The sequence below is a fragment of the Bufo bufo genome, chromosome 5 (genome assembly GCF_905171765.1).
Source record: "Bufo bufo chromosome 5, aBufBuf1.1, whole genome shotgun sequence".
NCBI lineage: Eukaryota > Metazoa > Chordata > Amphibia > Anura > Bufonidae > Bufo > Bufo bufo.
Window position 1 is genome coordinate 484,345,378 of NC_053393.1, and position 21,498 is coordinate 484,366,875.

At 45.1% G+C, this 21,498-nt stretch overlaps 1 protein-coding gene across 1 annotated transcript in view; it reads right to left on the bottom strand.

Annotated features, from left to right (window-relative positions):
• The window catches only part of PTPRN2 (protein tyrosine phosphatase receptor type N2), a 1,243,324-nt gene that overhangs the window by 872,691 nt on the left and 349,135 nt on the right, over positions 1–21,498 (bottom strand). The window contains exons 4-5 of the mRNA XM_040434195.1: positions 12,222–12,339; positions 8,083–8,245 (exon numbers count right to left, since the gene is read on the bottom strand). Of these exons, the coding sequence (XP_040290129.1) occupies positions 8,083–8,245; positions 12,222–12,339 (281 nt within the window). The remainder of the gene's footprint in view (positions 1–8,082; positions 8,246–12,221; positions 12,340–21,498) is intronic.

The following is a 21,498-nucleotide window of genomic DNA, read 5'->3' on the forward strand; positions in this document are numbered from 1 at the left end:
CCAGATAGGGAGCGCCAGCGTTGTTGCGAAGGGCAGTAAGTGTAAACCAACCTTAGGTATACATCAAATTAAAGAAGAGGGGCTTGTTGACAGGGACACAGAGAAAATTACAGCAAGACAATAGGTTGGAGGACGATTTCAGAAATAGAAAAGAAAAGAGTGAGAGAAGGACGTCTCAACAACTCGGTGGTATCTCGAGTGAAGGAAGATAGAGAAGTAACAAAGGGGGCGAGGATTTGGTCAATATATATCCCCAGATTTTGACAAAGGTTGCCTACTCCGGAAACAATAGGACGGCTCTTGAGGGGTGAAACCCCCTTGTGCAACTTAGGTGAACAGTAAAAGGTAGACATCCGCGGAAAAGAAGGAAACAAAAAATCATATTCGTCCTGTGTAATGAGCTGCTGTTGCTTAGCATTATCCAGAATACCTCTGAGTTCTTGTTTGTAAACCTCCAACGGGTTATCTGACAAGATCTCATAAGTATCATGGTCTTTCAGAAGAGATTCGCACATGATTTTATACTGGTCACTATCCATCACTACACTGTTTCCACCTTTATCCGATGGCTTAATAACCACTGTATGATCTTGCTCAAGCCCCAACTCAACCAAGACCCAATTTATCCGTTGAGGAGTCGCAATCAACTTCCCACCTAACAATTTTTTCTGTGTCCCTGTCAACAAGCCCCTCTGCTTTAATTTGATGTATACCTAAGGTTGGTTTACACTTACTGCCCTTCGCATCAACGCTGGAGCTCCCTATCTGGAGCGCCATCGTTGCTAGGCATTGTGCGCTCCGACACTTTGAGTGTGGTTTACGCCCCACGTGACCAGATGATTCTGCGGGAGTTGGCGTTATGTCTAGCTGGAGTCGCATTGGTTCCGGTCTCTGCTGACATTGCGGTCATGTGACTGGTCACATGACCAGCAAGGCGAACGCGGCCTTTAAAAACCAGCATAACACGCCTATACCTAGCGTCCTCGGACAAGACTCCCCACACGGACTGTGGGTTCTTCTCTTCTGTGAAATCAGCACATTTGGTAGCTCTGTACCACTGACGAGCTCACCTCACTCTTTTCTTTTCTATCTCTGAAATCGTCCTCCAACCTATTGTCTTGCTGTAATTTTCTCTGTGTCCCTGTCAACAAGCCCCTCTTCTTTAATTTGATGTATACCTAAGGTTGGTTTACACTTACTGCCCTTCGCAACAACGCTGGCGCTCCCTATCTGGAGCACCATCGTTGCTAGGCATTGTGCGCTCCGGCCCTTTGAGAATGGTTTCCTCACCACGTGACCGAATGCCGAATTCCGCGGGAGTTGGCGCTACGTCTAGCTGGAGTTGCATCGGTTCCGGTCTTTGCTGACGTTGCGGTCATGTGACTGGTCGCATGACCCGCCTTGGACCTTAGGGCTTTTGGCGCGCGCAACGCAGCCTTTAAAAACCAGCGTCACACGCCTATACCTGGCATCCTCGGACAAGACTCCCCACATGGACTGTGGGTTCTTCTCTTCTGTTTCATCAGCACATTTGGTAGCTCCGTACCACTGACGAGCTCACCTCCACTAGTGGACTGTTACCCCCTGGCATTCTCCTTGGTCCAATGTCCATTAGATAGGCCTCTTTACTTTTTACGTCTTGCCCTGGTTTTCTTTTCCCTGTATTTTTTGATTTTCTCCTAAGACCACATTATTTTCATTTTTAGGAATTGTGCATTCTTATCAAGCCCTGGGAATAATTCTCCTGATGAGTATTGTATGAAAAGTGGCATGTCTGGAACTATCCTATAGGATTTACAAGGAATTCCGTCCTGACTAGGTACAGGTATCCGGACGGGGTCACCTCTTTCGGGGTGGGTGCTCTGTGAAGGTAGGTAGGGTCACCTTAGCCCCTCTCCCGTGATCTAGGGGATTCTAGGGATAGTTGTTCCCCTCCTATCTGCATTGAGCGTCCTTCAAAGTTACTTATAGTCCTCCATGACCCAGTCAAACCAGAAAACTAGGTTTCAGGGTGTCCTGAAGGATACCTGATCGTCCACAACTGCAGCACTCCAAGCTGGTAAGACTATTCCTTTTTTCTTATCACGAATCGTGCCTGTTGTGCTATAGAACTTTAGGTGCCCTGTAGTTCCAATAGTGGATTCTTATATTTTGCGTTTAATGTTTTGTCCTTTTTTGATAGCTGGTGCTACCCAGATATTTTATTGTGTTTATTAAAAGTTATTTTTTAGCTTCCTTTTTGCCCCTGTCTGGGCTTTTGATTTATTGATCTTGATTTTTTTAAGTATATCCCATCTATTTTTGACCATATATTTGTGTAATTATCCCCCTTTGAGGTCCTTGCCCATACTTTTGACCTAAATCCCAAAAATCTTTTTTAAGGACGCTCCACCTACCTCTAACTTTGTCATTGGTTCCAATATGGACCATGACTGCTGGATCTTCTCCAGCCCCTCCCAGTAATCTGTCAACCCGATCCGCGATGTGTCGAACTCTAGCGCCAGGAAGACAGCACACTGTTTGGCGATCACGGTCTTTGTGACAGATCGCCCTATCTGTACCCCTAATAATGGAGTCTCCCACTACCAGCACCTGTCTGGCCTGCCCTGCTCTCCTGGCCCCCTGCTTAATGGAGCTGACATTCCCCTGACTGGCAGAGGAAGTGTCCGGCTGCAGCAGTACTCTCCCTGAACTGCCATCCCCCTCATCTGCCAACCTTGCAAACTTGTTGGGGTGTGTCAGATCAGGGCTAGCCTCCCTGGCACTATTCCCTCTACCCCGCTTTCCAACAGTTACCCAGATAGCTACCACACTTTCCTGAGCCTCCTCGCTACCACCCTCCCTTACATCTTCCCAATAGAGTGCTTGCTCAGTGAGCAGCAAACTCTTTTCCAAATTATCAATGCTTCTCAGTGTTGAAACTCGCTCACATTTTGAACAAATATATGCACCCTCAAACGGCTGTTCCAGGACTTCATACATTAGACAAGATGTGCACTGGACTAACATCGACCTGTAAGGCTGAGTTCATACTTGAGTTATTTGGTCAGTTTTGGCCCCGTAACTGCCCAAATAAGTGAAGTGTGCAGTGATTATAAGAGTGACGCCTGTCATGTGCTTGTCTTACTGACTCACATTATTGTTTCACTACCACAGCAGACTCCCTATGCGTGTTACTGCAAGGCACAGTGTTCTACACCACTATACAGGCTCTTTGCAGCCAGGAAATAGCTGTTTTTTAAAGCGATTCACCGCAAATAAATTTGGATCGAATCGTTTCGGAAAATTCGGCCTGCCTGGCCCTGTCAATAAAAGTGGAGAGGGTGCGGCAGTTGCAGAGAGAGCTTTTAGGAGTAATGGCAACGTCCCTATTGCTCCTAGAGGCTCAATTGCATATATTAAAACATCATTTTTCTCAGCAATGCGGGCACATATCAACATGGGACCAACACAGATGCCTTCAGCTGCCAAGTGCACATGTAACAGGTCAGCCAGTTTCATAGGTACAAATCTGCTGCTAGATGCCCTTTAATGTGACAATCAATACATTATATTAGTATCTATCACAAACATTCAAGTGACATTTTTCCCATTAGGGTACGTTCACACTAGCGGCAGGGGACTCCGGCAGGCTGTTCCGGCGGGTTAACAGCCTGTTAGATCCGTCCTGTCACTAGTTCATGTGTGCCCCCAGACTGCTTCTCCGTCCCCATTGACTATAATGGGGGCGGGGGTGGAGTTCCGGCGGCAGCACGGCAGCGCACACTAAGAGGCAGCCGCAGTACTTCTAGTCCGGCCACCTCTTCGCGTGCGCTGCCGTGCTGCTGCCAGAACTCCGTCTGCATTATAGTCAATGGGGACGGAGCGGCAGTCTGGGGCACACGTGAACTAGCGGTAGGACGGATCCGACAGGCTGTTCACCCGACAGAACAGCCTGCCGGAGTCCCCTGCTGCTAGTGCGAAACCAGCCTTACTAAGACTCCCTGCTGATGTGTGCAATAAGCCTGTACAATCGCACATGAAGTGCCTACAACTCTATACTACGAAGCTATAACACTGAATGCTGCCATTTGGTCCAACCATATAGCACCCTATTACAGAGCTATTTGATGCTTGCCGGGCATATGAAGACTTTTTCTGTACCAATTCATCTGACTCTAAAAGGAAAAACCTCTGTATGCATATTTTTGCAACATGTACCTGTTTTTCATGTCAGTACTTTCCTTCCGTTGTTCTCAGCATCACTGCATTCTAGCAGGATGTTAACATGCAGTACTTCCTGTTTTCATCAACTTCCTCTCTAATGTCTCACAGGGCTTGCTGTGTAGCTAACATGGAGAGGTATAGAGGCCATGACTACTACCGAGAAAATCAGTGTGGCGTGCGGAGCTGTCACAGCCAGACAGCTGAGAAGCTCTGACAGGAGCCTTTCAGATCCTCCTTCTTGAATTTCTTTGTTTTGGTTGAGTTCCTCATCTCGTTAGTCTATCTCAGCTGTCATGCAGTTGGACTGATTGCTGCCCTTTAAGTTCCTCCCCAGAATGCAGTAGTGTGCGGCTTATACAACTTCCTGGAGTGTGTGTGCATGCTGTTCCTAGTTCTCAGTCCACAGTCGTCTGCAAGATAAGTGCTGTTTATGAGCTTATGATTTTCTGTTTTCTGGATCCAGGTGACCCTGACTCCCTCCGTGTCTGTGTAGGGAGCCGGTGGTCGTATCCCCTCACTATTGTAGGGTCTTCAGGTGTAAGATAGTCGAGGTACGTGGATATGCGCCCATCCACCTTTGGGGTGGTCGCATAGGCTGAGCAATAAGGGAGAGCGGCAGGGGTCTCCCTTTTGTTCCTTAGTTGTGGATCCACTGAGTCATTGTTTATATTGTATTGTCTTGTTTCCTGTACACCATCCGTGACATTATAAGCCGCCAAAACCGTCTCAAGCATGGATCCGGTTTCACTTTTGGCTGAACGCCTCCAGGGTCTTTCATTGGAGGTAGCTGATCTCCGTAGGATTTTTTCTCAGTTTCAAGTGACCAGTTCAGCTTGCGTTCATGGAGTTTGTGCTGAGCCTAAGATCTCGCTCCCGGATACGTTCTCTGGGGGTAGTGAGAATTGTGTGCCTTTTTCTCAAAGAAACTCTCCTCCGCAGAGAGAAATTATGATGTGGGAGATAGGGAATTGTTGGCCATCAAGTTGGCTTTTGAGGAATGGCGTCATTGGCTAGAGGGAGCCAGACACCCTATTACCGTGTTTACTGACCATAAAAATCTGGCCTACTTGGAGTCAGCCAAGCGTCTGAACCCGAGACAAGCCAGATGGTCTTTGTTCTTTTCAAGGTTTAATTTTGTTGTCACGTTCCGCCCTGGGGTTAAGAATGTGAAGGCAGATGCCCTGTCACGTTGTTTTCCGGGAGGTGGGAATTTTGAAGACCCGGGTCCCATTTTGGCTGAAGGTGTGGTGGTCTCTGCTCTTTTTCCTGAATTGGAGGCAGAGGTGCAGGCAGCCCAGTCAGAAGCTCCTGATGTTTGTCCTCCTGGGAGGTTGTTTGTGCCTCTCGCTTTGAGACACAAGATTTTTAAAGAACACCACGATACGGTCCTTGCTGGGCACCCGGGGGCAAGAGCCACACTGGATCTCATCGCTCGGAGATTCTGGTGGCCTGCGCTTCGTAAGTCAGTTGAGGGTTTTGTGGCAGCTTGCGAGACTTGCGCTCGTGCCAAAGTCCCTCATTCACGGCCATCAGGTCCTCTCCTCCCTTTGCCCATTCCTTCCCGTCCTTGGACACATCTGTCCATGGACTTCATAACGGACTTGCCTCGTTCCTCGGGGAAGACTGTGATTCTGGTGGTGGTGGACCGTTTTAGCAAAATAGTGCATTTTATCCCTTTTCCTGGTTTGCCCAATGCTAAGATGCTGGCGCAGGCATTTATTGACCACATTGTCAAATTGCATGGTATTCCTTCAGACATAGTCTCTGATAGGGGCACACAGTTTGTTTCCAGATTCTGGAAGGCTTTCTGTTCTCGCTTGGGGGTTCGGTTGTCATTCTCTTCTGCTTTCCACCCGCAGTCGAATGGCCAGACGGAGCACGTCAATCAGAATCTGGAGACATATCTGCGCTGTTTTGTGGCGGAGAATCAGGAGGATTGGTGTTCTTTTTTGTCCCTTGCTGAGTTTGCTTTAAATAACCGTCGTCAGGAGTCCTCTGATAAGTCACCATTTTTTGGTGCATATGGGTTTCATCCGCAGTTTGGGACTTTCTCGGGAGAGGGGTCTTCTGGTTTACCTGATGAGGACAGATTCTCCTCGTCTTTGTCATCTATTTGGCAAAAGATTCAGGATAATCTAAAGAGCATGAGTGAGAGATATAAGCGTGTGGCAGATAAGAGACGTGTGCCTGGTCCGGACCTGAATGTTGGTGATCTGGTGTGGTTGTCTACCAGGAATATCAAATTGAAGGTTCCCTCCTGGAAGTTGGGTCCTAGGTTTATTGGGCCTTACAAGATCCTGTCTGTCATCAATCCTGTTGCCTACCGTCTTGATCTTCCTCAGACTTGGAAGATCCATAATGTTTTTCATAAGTCCTTATTAAAACCTTATGTTCAACCTATTGTACCCTCGCCTTTGCCTCCTCCTCCGATTATGGTTGATGGAAATCTTGAATTTCAGGTCTCTAGGATTGTGGATTCTCGTCTTGTCCACGGTTCCCTCCAGTACCTCGTTCATTGGGAGGGTTATGGTCCTGAGGAGAGGATGTGGGTCCCAGTGACGGACATTAAGGCCTCTCGTCTCATCAGGGCTTTCCATAGGTCCCATCCTGAGAAGGTGGGCTCTGAGTGTCCGGAGTCCACTCGTAGAGGGAGGGGTACTGTCACAGCCAGACAGCTGAGAAGCTCTGAAAGGAGCCTTTCAGATCCTCCTCCTTGAATTTCTTTGTTTTGGTTGAGTTCCTCATCTCGTTAGTCTATCTCAGCTGTCATGCAGTTGGACTGATTGCTGCCCTTTAAGTTCCTCCCCAGAATGCAGTAGTGTGCGGCTTATACAACTTCCTGGAGTGTGTGTGCATGCTGTTCCTAGTTCTCAGTCCACAGTCGTCTGCAAGATGAGTGCTGTTTATGTATTTATGATTTTCTGTTTTCTGGATCCAGGTGACCCTGACTCCCTCCGTGTCTGTGTAGGGAGCCGGTGGTCGTATCCCCTCACTATTGTAGGGTCTTCAGGTGTAAGATAGTCGAGGTACGTGGATATGCGCCCATCCACCTTTGGGGTGGTCGCATAGGCTGAGCAATAAGGGAGAGCGGCAGGTCTCATGCAGGGGTCTCCCTTTTGTTCCTTAGTTGTGGATCCAGTGAGTCATTGTTTATATTGTATTGTCTTGTTTCCTGTACAACATCCGTGACAGGAGCAAGCTCTGAGCAATATTACAGAGCAAAGCATGCTGGGTTTGATTGGAAAACTTACCAGAAAACTGATGAAAACAGGAAGTTCTGTATGTAAATATCCTGCAAAGACGAATACTGAGGAAGTAAAAAGTACTGACATGTATATAGGCAAAAATTTGCACTGTTCAGGTTGGCAGATAAAAGAATTAAAGGGGTTGTATGGGTTCAGAGGTGAACCCGGACATATCCCCTTTTTTACCCAGGCAGCCCCTCTGCTGTATCACGCAGGGCAAGGGCTTTTTTGTTTATATTTTTACACTGCTAGACGGAGTCTGCAACAAATGCCCCATTTTAGTTTGCTACCTACAAATGACCACTAAAAATGACCCAGCAGGTGCCCCCAAAATACTATGCCATCCACAGATACCCCAGAAAATAAAGTGCAAGCCACAGATGACCCAAATACTATAGCACCCCCCGAAGTTCCTCAAAAATGCTGATGTCACTAGAGGCCTCCAAACTAATATGCCAGCCAAAATACTATGCTAGCCACAGACAATCACCACTTCCTCCCCTACCAATGCAGATTAAACTAAGAGGTGTGCTACTACTACACATATTCCTAAGTAACACTGACAGTGTGTGTAACCTTATTGTCATGCAGAAGTGCTGAAGAGCTTATAAATAATTTCTAAGGTTGTTACCGTAATCACAGGCTTCTCACTCTTTGTCCTTGGGTAGAAGCTTGGAGCTACAGGCTGTGGCAGAATTCCAAGATACTGAAGATATTGATGAAAAGATTTGGCAAAATTCTTATTAGCTTCAGATTCATAATCTTTGTTGCTTTCCGAATTTATTGTAGGAACCCTGGGAGTGAGAAGGAAGCAATATTATAGAGATAGACAGTAATTAATTTTTAATTGGAAAAATCCACACTTTTCAGTTATTTCCTTCTGTAGCCTCTATCACAGTTATTTTTTGTTTCTATCTTCTGTAGTTCATCATTTCAATAGAATTCTATAATATTATTAGTTTTGAAGTTAATGTTTTTTCTCATGCTGGATATTGGTAAATTTCTTCTTTTTTGGCCACTACATCCTATTCTTCTATCTTTCATATGATTTTTCATTTATAAATGTCTATTTAAAAAAAAATTATCCAAAAAATTAAAAGAAACAATATAACAAACGAGCTACAGTATACCAGCTATACAATTTGGTTGACTGAAAATACTGAGCCCAACAGTGTCCATAACGCCTCAATGGGTCATCCATGCAGTCACTTCTGATGCAGCAAGACAATGTCTGTGACACATCTAGGAGCCTAAGAAATACTACAGTGTTTCACTTTTTAAAGGTCCAGCAGAAACCACCGGAGTGACAGTACTGGATCACGGAAGTGGTGAAGGATTTAACAGGAAATGGTTATTTTTTATTTTATAGTCTTTCCTGCCATTAGTCAACTGTATTAAAGGTGTTGTCCTACCAAAACAACTTATCACACACCAAAACAACCCCCACCATTCATGAGAATTGAAGACCCTGACTTTCCTGAGTCAATGGAGTTACGGTCATGCATGTGTGGTGCCGCTCTATTCTCTATGGTACTGCCAACATAGCCAATCACTGTACTCAGAAGATGAATGGACTGGTATAAACCAGTCTAAGTTCCTAGTCTATTTTTTTATGGCAACTTTTTTTATTTGCACTCGAAAAAAAACCTCAGTAACCTTTTGTTCCAGGATACTGTAGCTAGTATAAAATGAATATGTTTTGCAAATATATTTTTATCAAAATCATTTGCGTCCAGGTAAGCTCTTTCTGGATTCATTTGAGGCCCGTTGGCACAGCAAGAGGTATCATATAGAGTAGGTTCCCGTCCAGTTCGAGGTCACTGTAACAAGCAGTGGGTGTGAACCTACTGTACCAACCTACCGGTTTGACTATGGACTAGTCCTAAGGGCATTATCCTGGCAATCCCCTAGTTTTTACCCTTGGACTCCAGTACAGGTATCTGGCCTTTGCTGCAGAGGAGTCACCAGGCCACTATTTCTTGGAATAGCCCCGTTATAGTTGGCAGCTGATCCCAGTGGTCAGAGACACTGATGCAAAGCACTTAGGGAACTGGGAATACTTGTCGTCAAGAAACATATAATGAAGTGAAAAGCTTTGATTGATTTTTGGGGGGTACTAAATAAAGATTTTTTTTATGTACTACTGCTTTTTCAGAATAAAATCTAAGAACAACTTTTTTGTGTTGGGACAACTTTTGCATGAGGGCTTGTTTTTGCATGATGAGTTGAAGTTTTCACTGGTACTGCTTTAACTCGACACTTCACATGTTAAATACACAGTTGCAGCAAACTTTAATTTGACTTACTCAGTGGTTTTTGTTGTGTTTTTGGGAGATGAAAGAAACAAATTCAGCAATTGTTGCATAGTTGTTGTTTTTTTACAGTACGGCATACATATTAGGACATCGTCAGACATCATCCACAACTCTATCCTCCGTCAGGCAAAACTCCCTCCTACCTCAGACTTTAGACAAAACTCCGTCCTCCCTCATCCAAAACTCCATCAGACCTCATCCAAAACCCCTTTCTCCCCCATCCAAAACTCCGTCCTCCCTCAGACATCAGTCAAAACTCTGTCCTACTTCAGCCAAAACTCTGTCCTCCCTCATCCAAAACTCCGTCCTCCCTCATACATCAGCCCAAACTCCGTCCTCCCTCATCCAAAACTCCATCAGACCTCAGACATCAGCCAAAACTCCGTCCTCCCTCATCCAAAACTCCGTCCACCCTCATCCAAAACTCCGTCCTTCCTCAGACATCAGACAAAACTCTGTCCTCCAACTCTATCCTCCCTCAGACATCAGCCAAAACTCCGTCCCCCCTCATCCAAAACTCCGTCCTCCCTCAGACATCAGCCAAAACTCATTACACCCTCATCCAAAACTCCGTCAGACATCAGCCAAAACTCCGTCCTCCCTCATCCAAAACTCCGTCCTCCCTCAGACATCAGCCAAAACTCCATCCTCCCTCATCCAAAACTCCGTCCTCCCTCAGACATCAGACAAAACTCCGTCCTCCCTCATCCAAAACTCCGTCCTCCCTAACTCAAAATACGCCCTACTACACACACTCTTCACCTGACGGAGCTGCTAGCTGCTGGAGAGGCAAAGGACCTGTGATGACGTCATGACCATGTGACGAGTCACGTGTGTGGGAGGGGTCAGATGTACACAGCAGCTGGTAGAGTGTACAGAACTGTAGCCATCAAATACAGCTGTGTACTAGAGATGTGTGTGTAACCTGCATGTAGCAGTGCTGTGTACTGTGTAGCAGAGCTGTATGTGTAACCTGCATGTAGCAGAGCTGTGTACTGTGTAGCAGAGCTGTATGTGTAACCTGCATGTAGCAGAGCTGTGTACTGTGTAGTACAGCTGTATGTGTAACCTGCATGCAGCAGAGCTGTGTACTGTGTAGCAGAGCTGTATGTGTAACCTCTATGTAGAGAGCTGTATGTGTAACCTGCATGTAGCAGAGCTGTGTACTGTGTAGCAGAGCTGTATGTGTAACCTGCATGTAGCAGTGCTGTGTACTGTGTAGCAGAGCTGTATGTGTAACCTGTATGTAGCAGAGCTGTGTACTGTGTAGCAGAGCTGTATGTGTAACCTCTATGTAGAGAGCTGTATGTGTAACCTGCATGTAGCAGAGCTGTGTACTGTGTAGCAGAGCTGTATGTGTAACCTGCATGTAGCAGTGATGTGTACTGTGTAGCAGAGCTGTATGTGCAACCTGCATGTAGCAGAGCTGTGTACTTGCGTCTTATTGAATGTGCAGGGGAAATAATAAAAGTACAAAAGTCACAATAAAATTCTTCCTATCGCGTAGCTTAAATACTTGCGCTGCAGGTCCCAGAAGTGAAGTCGGTATATTCACACAGATATACAATGCAATATTTATGGAACCGCGCTGCTTCACATTCGAAAAACTTTATCCTTTGGTACAACATCCACATTTTCAGACACCAGACATCAATACTCCCAACATTGATCTTAAACCGGACCTCTATGGGTTCCTCTGTAGAGTATCAAAATCCCACAATAGTGAAATACCTCCAGTACAGTTTAACATTTCCGTGGTTTTATTATGCTCACAAACAGAATAAAATTGCCAGCATATCATAAAACATAATCCGCGTCACAGCCCGACCCGGGTTTCGCGCAAGGCTTCGTCAGGGGCGACATCTGAACATTACTCCAGGCTGAGTCTATTTAACGCCAACCCTCCACCAATGCTAAAAAATCTAGAAATTACATCATAGTACCAACCCAGATATACCATCTCCATTCTAAACTGCTAACAGGTAAATTAACCCCTCTTCTAATCACCTTCCTATACAGCCCAATAAATTATATCCAAAAACCTTCAGTCATATTAAAACATAAAACCATAAACCTGATGTAATTTCCAGATTTTTTAGGATTGGAGTTAAATAGACTCAGCCTGGAGTAATGTTCAGATGTCGCCCCTGACGAAGCCTATCGGGCTGTGAAGTGGATTATGTTTTATGATATGCTGCCAATTTTATTCGGTTTGTGAGTATAATAAAACCACAGAAATTTTAAACTCTACAGGAGGTATTTCACTATTGTGTTATTTTGATACTCTACAGAAGAACCCATAGAGGTCCGGTTCAAGATCAATGTTGGGAGTATTGATGTCCGGTGTCTGACAATGTGGATGATTGTACCAAAGGATAAAGTTTTTCGAATGCGAAGCAGCGCGGTTCCATAAATATCGCAGAGGAAATAACAAATTAAGCAACAAGTTTATTACCTTAAATTGCTGGAAGCATCAGATGGAAGAGATTCTGGTTGTCTGCTATAGACTTTACGAATATTTGATAATTCATTCGCAATGATATGTTGAGTGTAGTCATCTTTCCAAGTTAAACCTAAGGGGACACAAACAAGAGTCAGATTCACTTCGTTAGTACCTTGCTATCAGATAGACACCATCAGATTGCCCATCCTTGTATTTTATTTATTTTTTATTTTCTCAAAAAATGAATGAGGCACCTTCTTGTCTGATACGGTAACATCAGCGTGGGTCACTTCTTAGATAATAACAATAGCTATAATTAGAGGAACCTGAAAAAAGTCAATGAGATACATTGTACGTAACTCAATTGCTTCACTGCAAGACCATCAAGTGATTGCTTTTTATTACAGCTAAATGTTGATCTGAGGAATTTTTTAAATTTTTACAATTACAATTTCTAAAGTAGCCATTGAGATGATCACAATCACATGACATTTAGTTGAAAGTTGCTGTATCATATGCATGATCGAAGGGCATAAAACTACCCTCAAGGTACGGTCACATGGTCAGGTTTTCTGATGCAGTTTTGGAAGCTAAAATCAGGAGTGGATCATAAAAGGAGAAAAATAAAGGACAGATATGACTTCTCTTCTTTTTTGAGTTCACTCCTGATTTTGGCTTCCAAAATTGCATCAGGAAACCTGGCCGAGTGGCCGTATCCTGATACGTATTTTTATGTTGCAAGGCAAATGAGCCCAGTTTAAATGGGTTTCCCCACAATAAATATTTATCGTTTACCCACCGACCACCTGTCACCTCACTAGTATTGTTGAGCGAACCTGAACTGTAAAGTTCGGGTTCCTACCAAACATTACGGTTTTTGTATTACGGTTTTTGAACCCCGAACCCGAACATTTTAGTAAAAGTTCGGGTTCGGTGTTCGGCAATTTAATGGCACGTTTTAAAAGGATGCAGAGCAGCCAATCAACAAGCGTTTAACTCTGTGCCCTTAGAAACCATCACAGCTATACCTACTGTTATAGAAATATTAATATTAGAAATCCGCTCTCATCAGGCTTTGTGTAGGTAAAGGTAAAAACCTCAACCGCAGTCAGCCAAAGGTGTATTCATGTTAAGTTCTGCTGAGCAACTGCCCTTCCCCCTGCCCAGTCTGTTTCTTTTATTTACTCACAAAAGAAGTAAAAGGGGCTGGCCCATAACAAGGATGCAGGAAGTGATGACATACAGGAAGTGATGACATAGGAAGACAAGACACCATCATTTAGAATAACCTAGCCAACAAACACATGTAATCTACCATTACCACTGGAGTTAATTTTATCCAGCCTTGCTCAGTGATCAATGCCAGATAAAACTACTATGATCCTTATGCATGTTTATTTACAGGACAACGTCATTATCTCCAGCGGCTGACCAGGCGCACTAGAGACAACAAACGCACGTTCCTTTTATTATATTGTTCTCTTAACAAATGCATCCACGCCAAGACAATAAATCCGTGTCTTGCCAACAAAACACTGCTCTGCTGAACACATCAGTCTCCCCCGGCCCACAGCCCAGTGCTTAGCACATGGACCATTCGCCGACCTCTGCGCCCAGCAGCTGGGACAGGACATACACGGGAAGATATCCACTCCAATAGTTTACCCTGACACTGAGAGACATGATGACAATACACAATATATTAAATACACATCCTAATAAAATTTCCACAACACTACGAATGGCATGGCTGTGATTGGCCAGTGCAGCATGTGAACCAGCCTCTATATAAGGCTGAGTCACGTAGCGCCGCACGTCACATCAGCTCTTATTAGCACAGGGAAAGGATGCTGCTGGTGCTGTTACGGACAGAGTAGGAAAGATTTTCTATTCCGAATTCAGAACAGTGCTTGTTGAACTCAGCAATCTCCAGCGATTTTCTTTTGTGGGTGCAGTGCACCCTTTTTTTTACCCTGCCCTGAGCCCAGTGACAAAGAAAAATCCATTCACTGGCATCGGCGGCCATTTTATTTTTGCCAATCCAGTAAATATTGTCCTTTTTCAGCATATTACAGTGCGGCAGAAAGGCCGTAGATACTCCAGTTCTATTTTCTTAGTAAATTAAGCTTTTTACAGCTTTTGTTGCCAAAACACTTAATTTTGGCATTTAATAGCATATTAATAGCTCCTCCTGCTTCCTCTTCTGCTGCAGTCTCGGCCTCTTCATCCACCTCTGGAGTGACAGTGCCACCTGCCACCCCGCAAACAGAGGATCTGCCAGCAACACCACCATATGGGTCACCAAGCATCTCCACAATGTCCCACGGAAGCGTTCAGCTCTCCATCTCCCAAACACTGGAGCGGAAGAGGAAGTACCCCCCTACCCACCCGCGATCCCTGGCCCTGAACGCCAGCAATTACTGTACTTTGAAATGCTGTCATTCCGTCTGGTGGGACGGAGAGTTTTAAAAGCCTTATGGCGGTGGCTGTCCCACAGTACGTCGTGCCCAGCCGCCACTACTTTTCCAGGTGTTCCATCCCTTCCCTGCACAACCAAGTGGGGTACAAAATTAGGTGTGCACTGCGAAACGTCATCTGTGGCAAGGTCCACCTAACTACGGATACGTAGACCAGCAAGCACGGTCAGGGACGTTATATCTCCCTAACAGCACACTGGGTAAATGCAGTGGCGGATAGCACTTTGGCGCATGTCCTTCCACCAGCGAGGATTGAAGGGTGCTTCTCTTCGCCTCCTGTTGCTTCCTTCTCCTACTCCGCTTCCTTATCCGCTACTGGCTCCTCATCTGGTCAGCGTAACACCTTCACCACCAACTTCAGCACAGCCAGGGGTAAACGACAGCAGGCAGTTTTAAAACTTATCTGTTTGGGGGACAAGGACCTGTGGACGGGCCTTGAACAACAGACTGATGAGTGGTTGGTGCCAGTGAGCCTCAAGCCCGGCCTGGTGGTGTGCGATAATGGGCAAAATCTCGTAGCAGCTCTGGCACTAGCCGTTTTGACGCACATCCCTTGCCTGGCGCATGTGCTGAATTTGGTGGTGCAGAGATTTCTTAAAAATTACCCCAATATGTCAGAGCTGCTGCATAAAGAGCGGGCCGTCTGTGCGAGCTTTCGGCGTTCTCACCCTGCTGCTTGCCTGTCAGCACTGCAGCGTAACTTCGGCCTTTCCCACTCACCGCCTCATATGCGACGTGCCCACAAGGTGGAACTCAACCTTGCACATGCTGGTGAGACTGTGCGAGCAGCAGCAGGCGATAGTGGAGTTTCAGCTGCAGCACGCACGGGTGAGTCTCTCTGCGGAACAGCACCACTTCACCACCAATGACTGGGCCTCCATGCGAGACCTGTGTTCCTTGTTGCGCTGTTTCGAGTACTCCACCAACATGACCAGTGCCGATAATGCCATTCTCAGCGTTACTATCCCACTTCTATGCCTCCTTGAAAAAACGCTGCTGGTGATGATGGAAGAGGATGTGTCACAGGAGGAGGAGGAGGAAGAGGGATCATTTCATAGGCTTTCCGGCCAGTCATTTTACAAGTGGCTCCGAAGGTGGGTTCTGGCAACCACAAACGGCAGATACACAATTGTCCAGCCGGGGCACAGTTCTGGAGGGTGACGAGGTGGAGGATGAGGAGATGGAGGAGGAGGAACCGTGTTCACAGCAGGGTGGCACCCAAACCAGCTCATAGCCATCACTGGTGCGTGGCTGGGGGGATACAGAGGACACAGACGATACACCTCCCACAGAGGACAGCTTTTCTTTGCCTCTGGGCAGCCTGGCACACATGAGCGATTACATGCTGCAGTGTCTCCGCAACGACCGCCGAGTTGAACACGTTCTAACTTGTGCTGATTACTGGGTGGTCACGCTGCTGGATCCCCGTTACAAGGACAACGTACCATCCTCAATTCTGTAACTGGAGCGTCATCGAAAGATGCGCGAGTACAAGCGCACGCTGGTAGACGCGCTGCTGGTGGCATTCCCACCTGACAGCAGGTGCACAGTGGAACCACAAGGCGAAGGAAGAGGAGGAGGAAGAGGTCGCCAACGCAGCTGGGGCACCGCCAGCACCTCAGAAGGCAGGGTTAGCATGGCCGAAATGTGGAAAAGCTTTGTCAGCACACCACAACAACCAGCACCACCAGCTGATATGGAACGTCTTAGCAGGAGGCAGCATTTCACTAACATGGTGGAGCAGTATGTGTGCACACGCCTACACGTACTTAATGACGGGTCTGCCCCCTTCAACTTCTAGGTCTCCAAATTGGGCACATGGCCTGAGCTTGCCCTTCACGCCTTGGAGGTGCTGGCCTGCCCTGCAGGCAGTGTATTGTCTGAACGTGTGTTTAGCACGGCAGGGGGCGTTATCACTGACAAGCGCAGTTGCCTGTCCACAGCCAATGTGGATAAGCTCACGTTCATAAAAATGAACCAGGCATGGCTCCCACAGGACTTGTCTATACCTTGTGCAGAATAGACATGTATACTGGCCTTAACCAACCATTGTTATACTACAGCGCAATTGCTCATTGTTGTATTTTGGATATTTCACACTCTTCTGGAGTGTACCCTAATAAAAAAAATATATAAAATTTTAAACAAAAAACAGTGTTGGCTACCTTGTCCTCCTCCACCGCCGCTTCCACCTACACCGCTACATCCACCGCCTACTCAAACTCCTACTCCATATGGACCTCCACCAATTCTTTTTTAATTTGTATGTATTTTATTTTATTTTATGTCATTTCACTAATTTGTCTGTTACATTTTCGGGTGAAATTCACAAATTTTTGGGTGTGATATACCACTGCTATACCTAGTAGACAGGTAGAAACATTTAACTAATTTGTCTGTTACATTTTCGGGTGAAATTCACCAATTTTTGGGTGTGATAAACCACTGCTATACCTAGTAGGCAGGTAAAAAAATGTCACTAATTTGTCTGTTACATTTTCTCGTGAAATTGACCAATTTTTGGGTGTGATATACCACTGCTATACCTAGTAGACAGGTAAAAAAAAAATCATTAATTTGTCTGTTACATATTCGGGTGAAAGTCACCAATATTTGGGTGTGATATACCCCTGCTCTGCCTAGTAGACAGGTAAAAAAAAAAACACTAATTTGTCTGTTACATATTCGGGTGAAATTCACTAATTTTTGGGTGTGATATACCCCTGTTGTACCTAGTAGACAGGTATAAACATTTCAATAATTTGTCAGTTACATTTTCGGGTGAAATTCACAAATTTTTGGGTGTGATATACCCCTGCTCTACCTAGTAGACAGGTAAAAACATTTCACTAATTTGTCTGTTACATTTTCGGGTGAAATTCACCAATTTTTGGGTGTGATATACCACTGCTATACCTAGTAGACAGGTAAAAAAAAAACATTAATTTGTATGTTACATTTTCGGGTGAAATTCACCAATTTTTGGCTGTGATATACCACTGCTATACCTAGGAGACAGGTAAAAATATTTCACTAATTTGTCTGTTACATATTCGGGTGAAATTCACCAATTTTTGGGTGTGATATACCCCGGCTGTACCTAGTAGACAGGAAAAACATTTCACTAATTTGTATGTTACATTTTCGGGTGAAATAAAAAATTTTTTGGGTGTGATATACCACTGCTATACCTAGTAGACAGGTAAACAAATTTCATTAATTTATCTGTTACATTCTCGGGTGAAATTCACTAATTTTTGGCTGTGATACACCCCTGCTATACCTTGTATTGTCTGTTACATTCTTGGGTGACATTTGACCATTTTCTGCCATGATTAAACCCCTGCTTTGCATAGGTGATAGGGACATAAATTTAAAAAAATCGTCTGTTACATTGTCAAGTGACATTTTACCAATTTTGCCGTATACAAACCCCTGCTCTGCATAGGTGACGGGGAATTAAATTTCAAAAATTTTTCTTTAATTGATGCGCCTCCTTTCATTTAATGCTTAAACTTTAAGAACTTGTCCCACATTTGTGCTTCAATAATTTGTCCCACTCTTTCGCTCATTCATATTTCATTTCAAACAATTAACCTCCCTTGGATGTGGTCTCTCTTTCTCACGGTCCCTCTCCTGCGTGGAACCCTGATTCGCCGATAACCGTGATCAACATGGTAGGCTCAGAAAAAAACATTGAAAGTTGATAGAGAAGATATCCAAATGGATCGTGGACGTCACGGGGACGTGCGATCAGGCAGAAGTTATCTACAGTCAACAAAGTGGCAGCAGGGCCTCTCCTGTCTAAAGTTTCCAAATCCTAAATACCCCAGTGACATTCCCTATAATTTTTTTTTGATCATTCCAATAACAGGGCATCTTAAGAGTCCTGTATTGTTATTTATCGTCACTACCTCCCCGAGTCGGGAGTGGGTAATTGCCGCGCGCCCCCTCCTTTCCTTCGATTCTTCCATTTTAATAGATTCTCCTACATTTCCGCTCGATCACAATTAAATTTCATCCATTGATCTCCCTTAGATGTGCTATCCCTTTCTCATGCTCCCTCTCCGGCGTGGAACCCTGATTCGCCGCTAACCGCGATCAACATGGTAGGCGCAGAAAAGAACATCGAAAGTTGATAGAGCAGATATTCAATTGGATCGTGAACATCAGGGGGACGTGCAACATGGTGGGGAAGTATGTGTGCACAGGTCTACACGAACTGACTAATGGGTCTGCCCCCTGCAACTTCTGGGTCACCAAATTGGGCACATGGCCTGAGCTTGCCCTTTACGCCTTGGAGGTGCTGGCCTGACTTGCAGCCAGTGTATTGTCTGAACATGTGTTTAGCACCACTGGAGGGGGTTATCACAGGTTATATTTCCCAATGTTTTGGGGTGTACCCTAATTTAAAAAAATAAAAATAAATTTAAAACCAAAAACCAGTGTAGGCTACCTCCTCCTCCCCCTTCACCGCCGCTTCCACCTACACCGCCACATCCACTGCCTCCTCAACCTCCTACTCCATATGGACCTCGTCCTCCTAGATCAAGATTATTATTTTTATTTTTACATATTTTATGTTATTTAAAGTCATTTCCCTATCCACATTTGTTTGCAGAGCATTTGCCATGCACTTAACCACATTTTGCTGCCATTTGCAGCCGTCTAGACCTTTCCATGATATTTTTAGAGCCATTTTAGTGCTCAAAAGTTCGGGTCCCCATTGACTTTGGGTCCCGAACTCTAACTTTTTTTTAAAGTTCGGCCGAACCCATTGAACCCGAACATCCAGCTGTCTGCTCAACTCTACTCACTAGCACTACCGTGAAGTGCCGCTCTCAATGTGATTTAGGGTAGTGTCACATATAGATCTTTAAAGGAATATTTTAGTTTGTTTTATGTGTTTTTGTTACTGGCATTTTTTAAAACTTTTTTTTATGCAAGAAACACCATCTCCAGATGATGAATAGAAGTCTACAGGAATTATTAAACATGGGACAAACAAACATTTTTTTGTGTTAGCATTTTTTGACACGTGAAGTGATTTTTTGGGGACAAAGCTGCAGTGGGAATATGACTACCAATGGAGGATTTAGTCCATCAGCGTCCTCCAATCATTTACACTGAGACCGATAGGGAAACTAAGGCAGGAGCAGTCAATCCTGAGTGTAAATAAATGGAGGCCGCTGATGGCCACAATCCTCCACTAACAGCCATGTTCCCAATGCATCATCAGCACACAAGTCAGGAGACCTCCTTGTAAACATTAATCCTGCATATTAAATTATCGGACATCAGTGCCAATAGTTTAAAGAGATTATCCAAGTTATATAAAGGAAAAAAAAATAAAGCACTGTAAATCTAATGGTATGCAATATATCAATAAGCAAAGCAAATTTTAGGCAAATTGTTCTGGTCCTTTGTTGACATGCAGTTGCAGAGCTGTGGTGGCGTGTAACAATAATCTCTGAGGTTTTAATTATGAATATTTGTGGGTGTCAAAGACTGTCTTTCCCCTCCCCTTGCTCTTAAAAGAGTGTGAATAAAAGTGCTGCCCTGTCTGTAGTCTGACTGCTGGCATACTCCTGTTCTGTGTAAAAGTCCCACCTGTGCACTAAAATGACATTGCTGATACACACAGGATTCCCCCCCCCCCCCTACCTGTTCTTGTGCAATGCTTTGCAGACACTTCTTCACAGGCAGCAGAGGAGTACAGAGGAGAGAACTCCTCAAGTTTTTGTCAGCTCTGTCTTTGCAGGGTTGATGGAAGACCCTGTGCACAGCATTTGTCTCCCTGTAGCTGCTCAGTACCTAAATCAAAGTCTCCAGCCCTGTCTGTGCTGATTATGATACAAGGGGTTAAACTTTGCTTAAGAATCCAGTGGGAGGGGAGACAAAGGGCAGACAGCTCAGCCAGCAGATCGGCAGTGCAGAGGGTGTGGCCAACAGACTGGGCAGTGTAGGAGGCATGGCTTGTTGCTCCAATCAGCACAGCCTTTACAGGGACGTTTCGTGCACAGAGGCGGACCTGCTCCTCCTGCTCCCTCAAGTTTGTGCACATAATGTCATCAGAACAAGGAAAGAAGCTGACATCACTGGTCATGTGACCCTCAGCTAACTAGGTGAACAGAGCCACTGTGTCACGTGTAGTGGGGAGGGTATAACACCAAATGACACACAGAAGGAATAGACCAGAGTCTAGGCCTCAAAGCTAAGGGAGAGGGATGGTGACCTTCTAGGAATCCCTAGACTTCTCCCTGACTCCTGCCAGTATGAGTAGACCCTGAAGGTGGAAATACTCATACATCGGAACCTAGGCTCTGAAGACCCTGGAAGTCACTAGGAATGGTGGCAGGGAATGAGACTATTGGTTCCTTCCCAGATGAAGGAACCAGCCTCTCCCTGAGGCCTAGACAACAACACACACAAGCGAACAACAAAATCCAAGACAAAATGCAATTAGCTTAAAGCAGAATGGAGGAGCAGGAGATCCAAAGGAACAACACACCAGCTCAACCAACTCCAGCAGGAAATATCAATCGCATGGTAAACAGTGTGAGTCAGAACTAAATAGGGCCTCAGTAATGACTACAAGCAGCACCTGACAAGAGGTGTGGTAATTACCAAACACAACACTGAAAGGAAATAACAGAGACTGTCAGATACCCTCACGTGCTGCCGGTCTCTCCGATCTTCTCACCTATGTCATGGGATGGACCGTCACACACTGTAGATGGAAGTGAATTGAAAACCCCTTACATTTGCTTAGTTTGAAACACACAAAGAACAAAAAAATAACATGGACAATC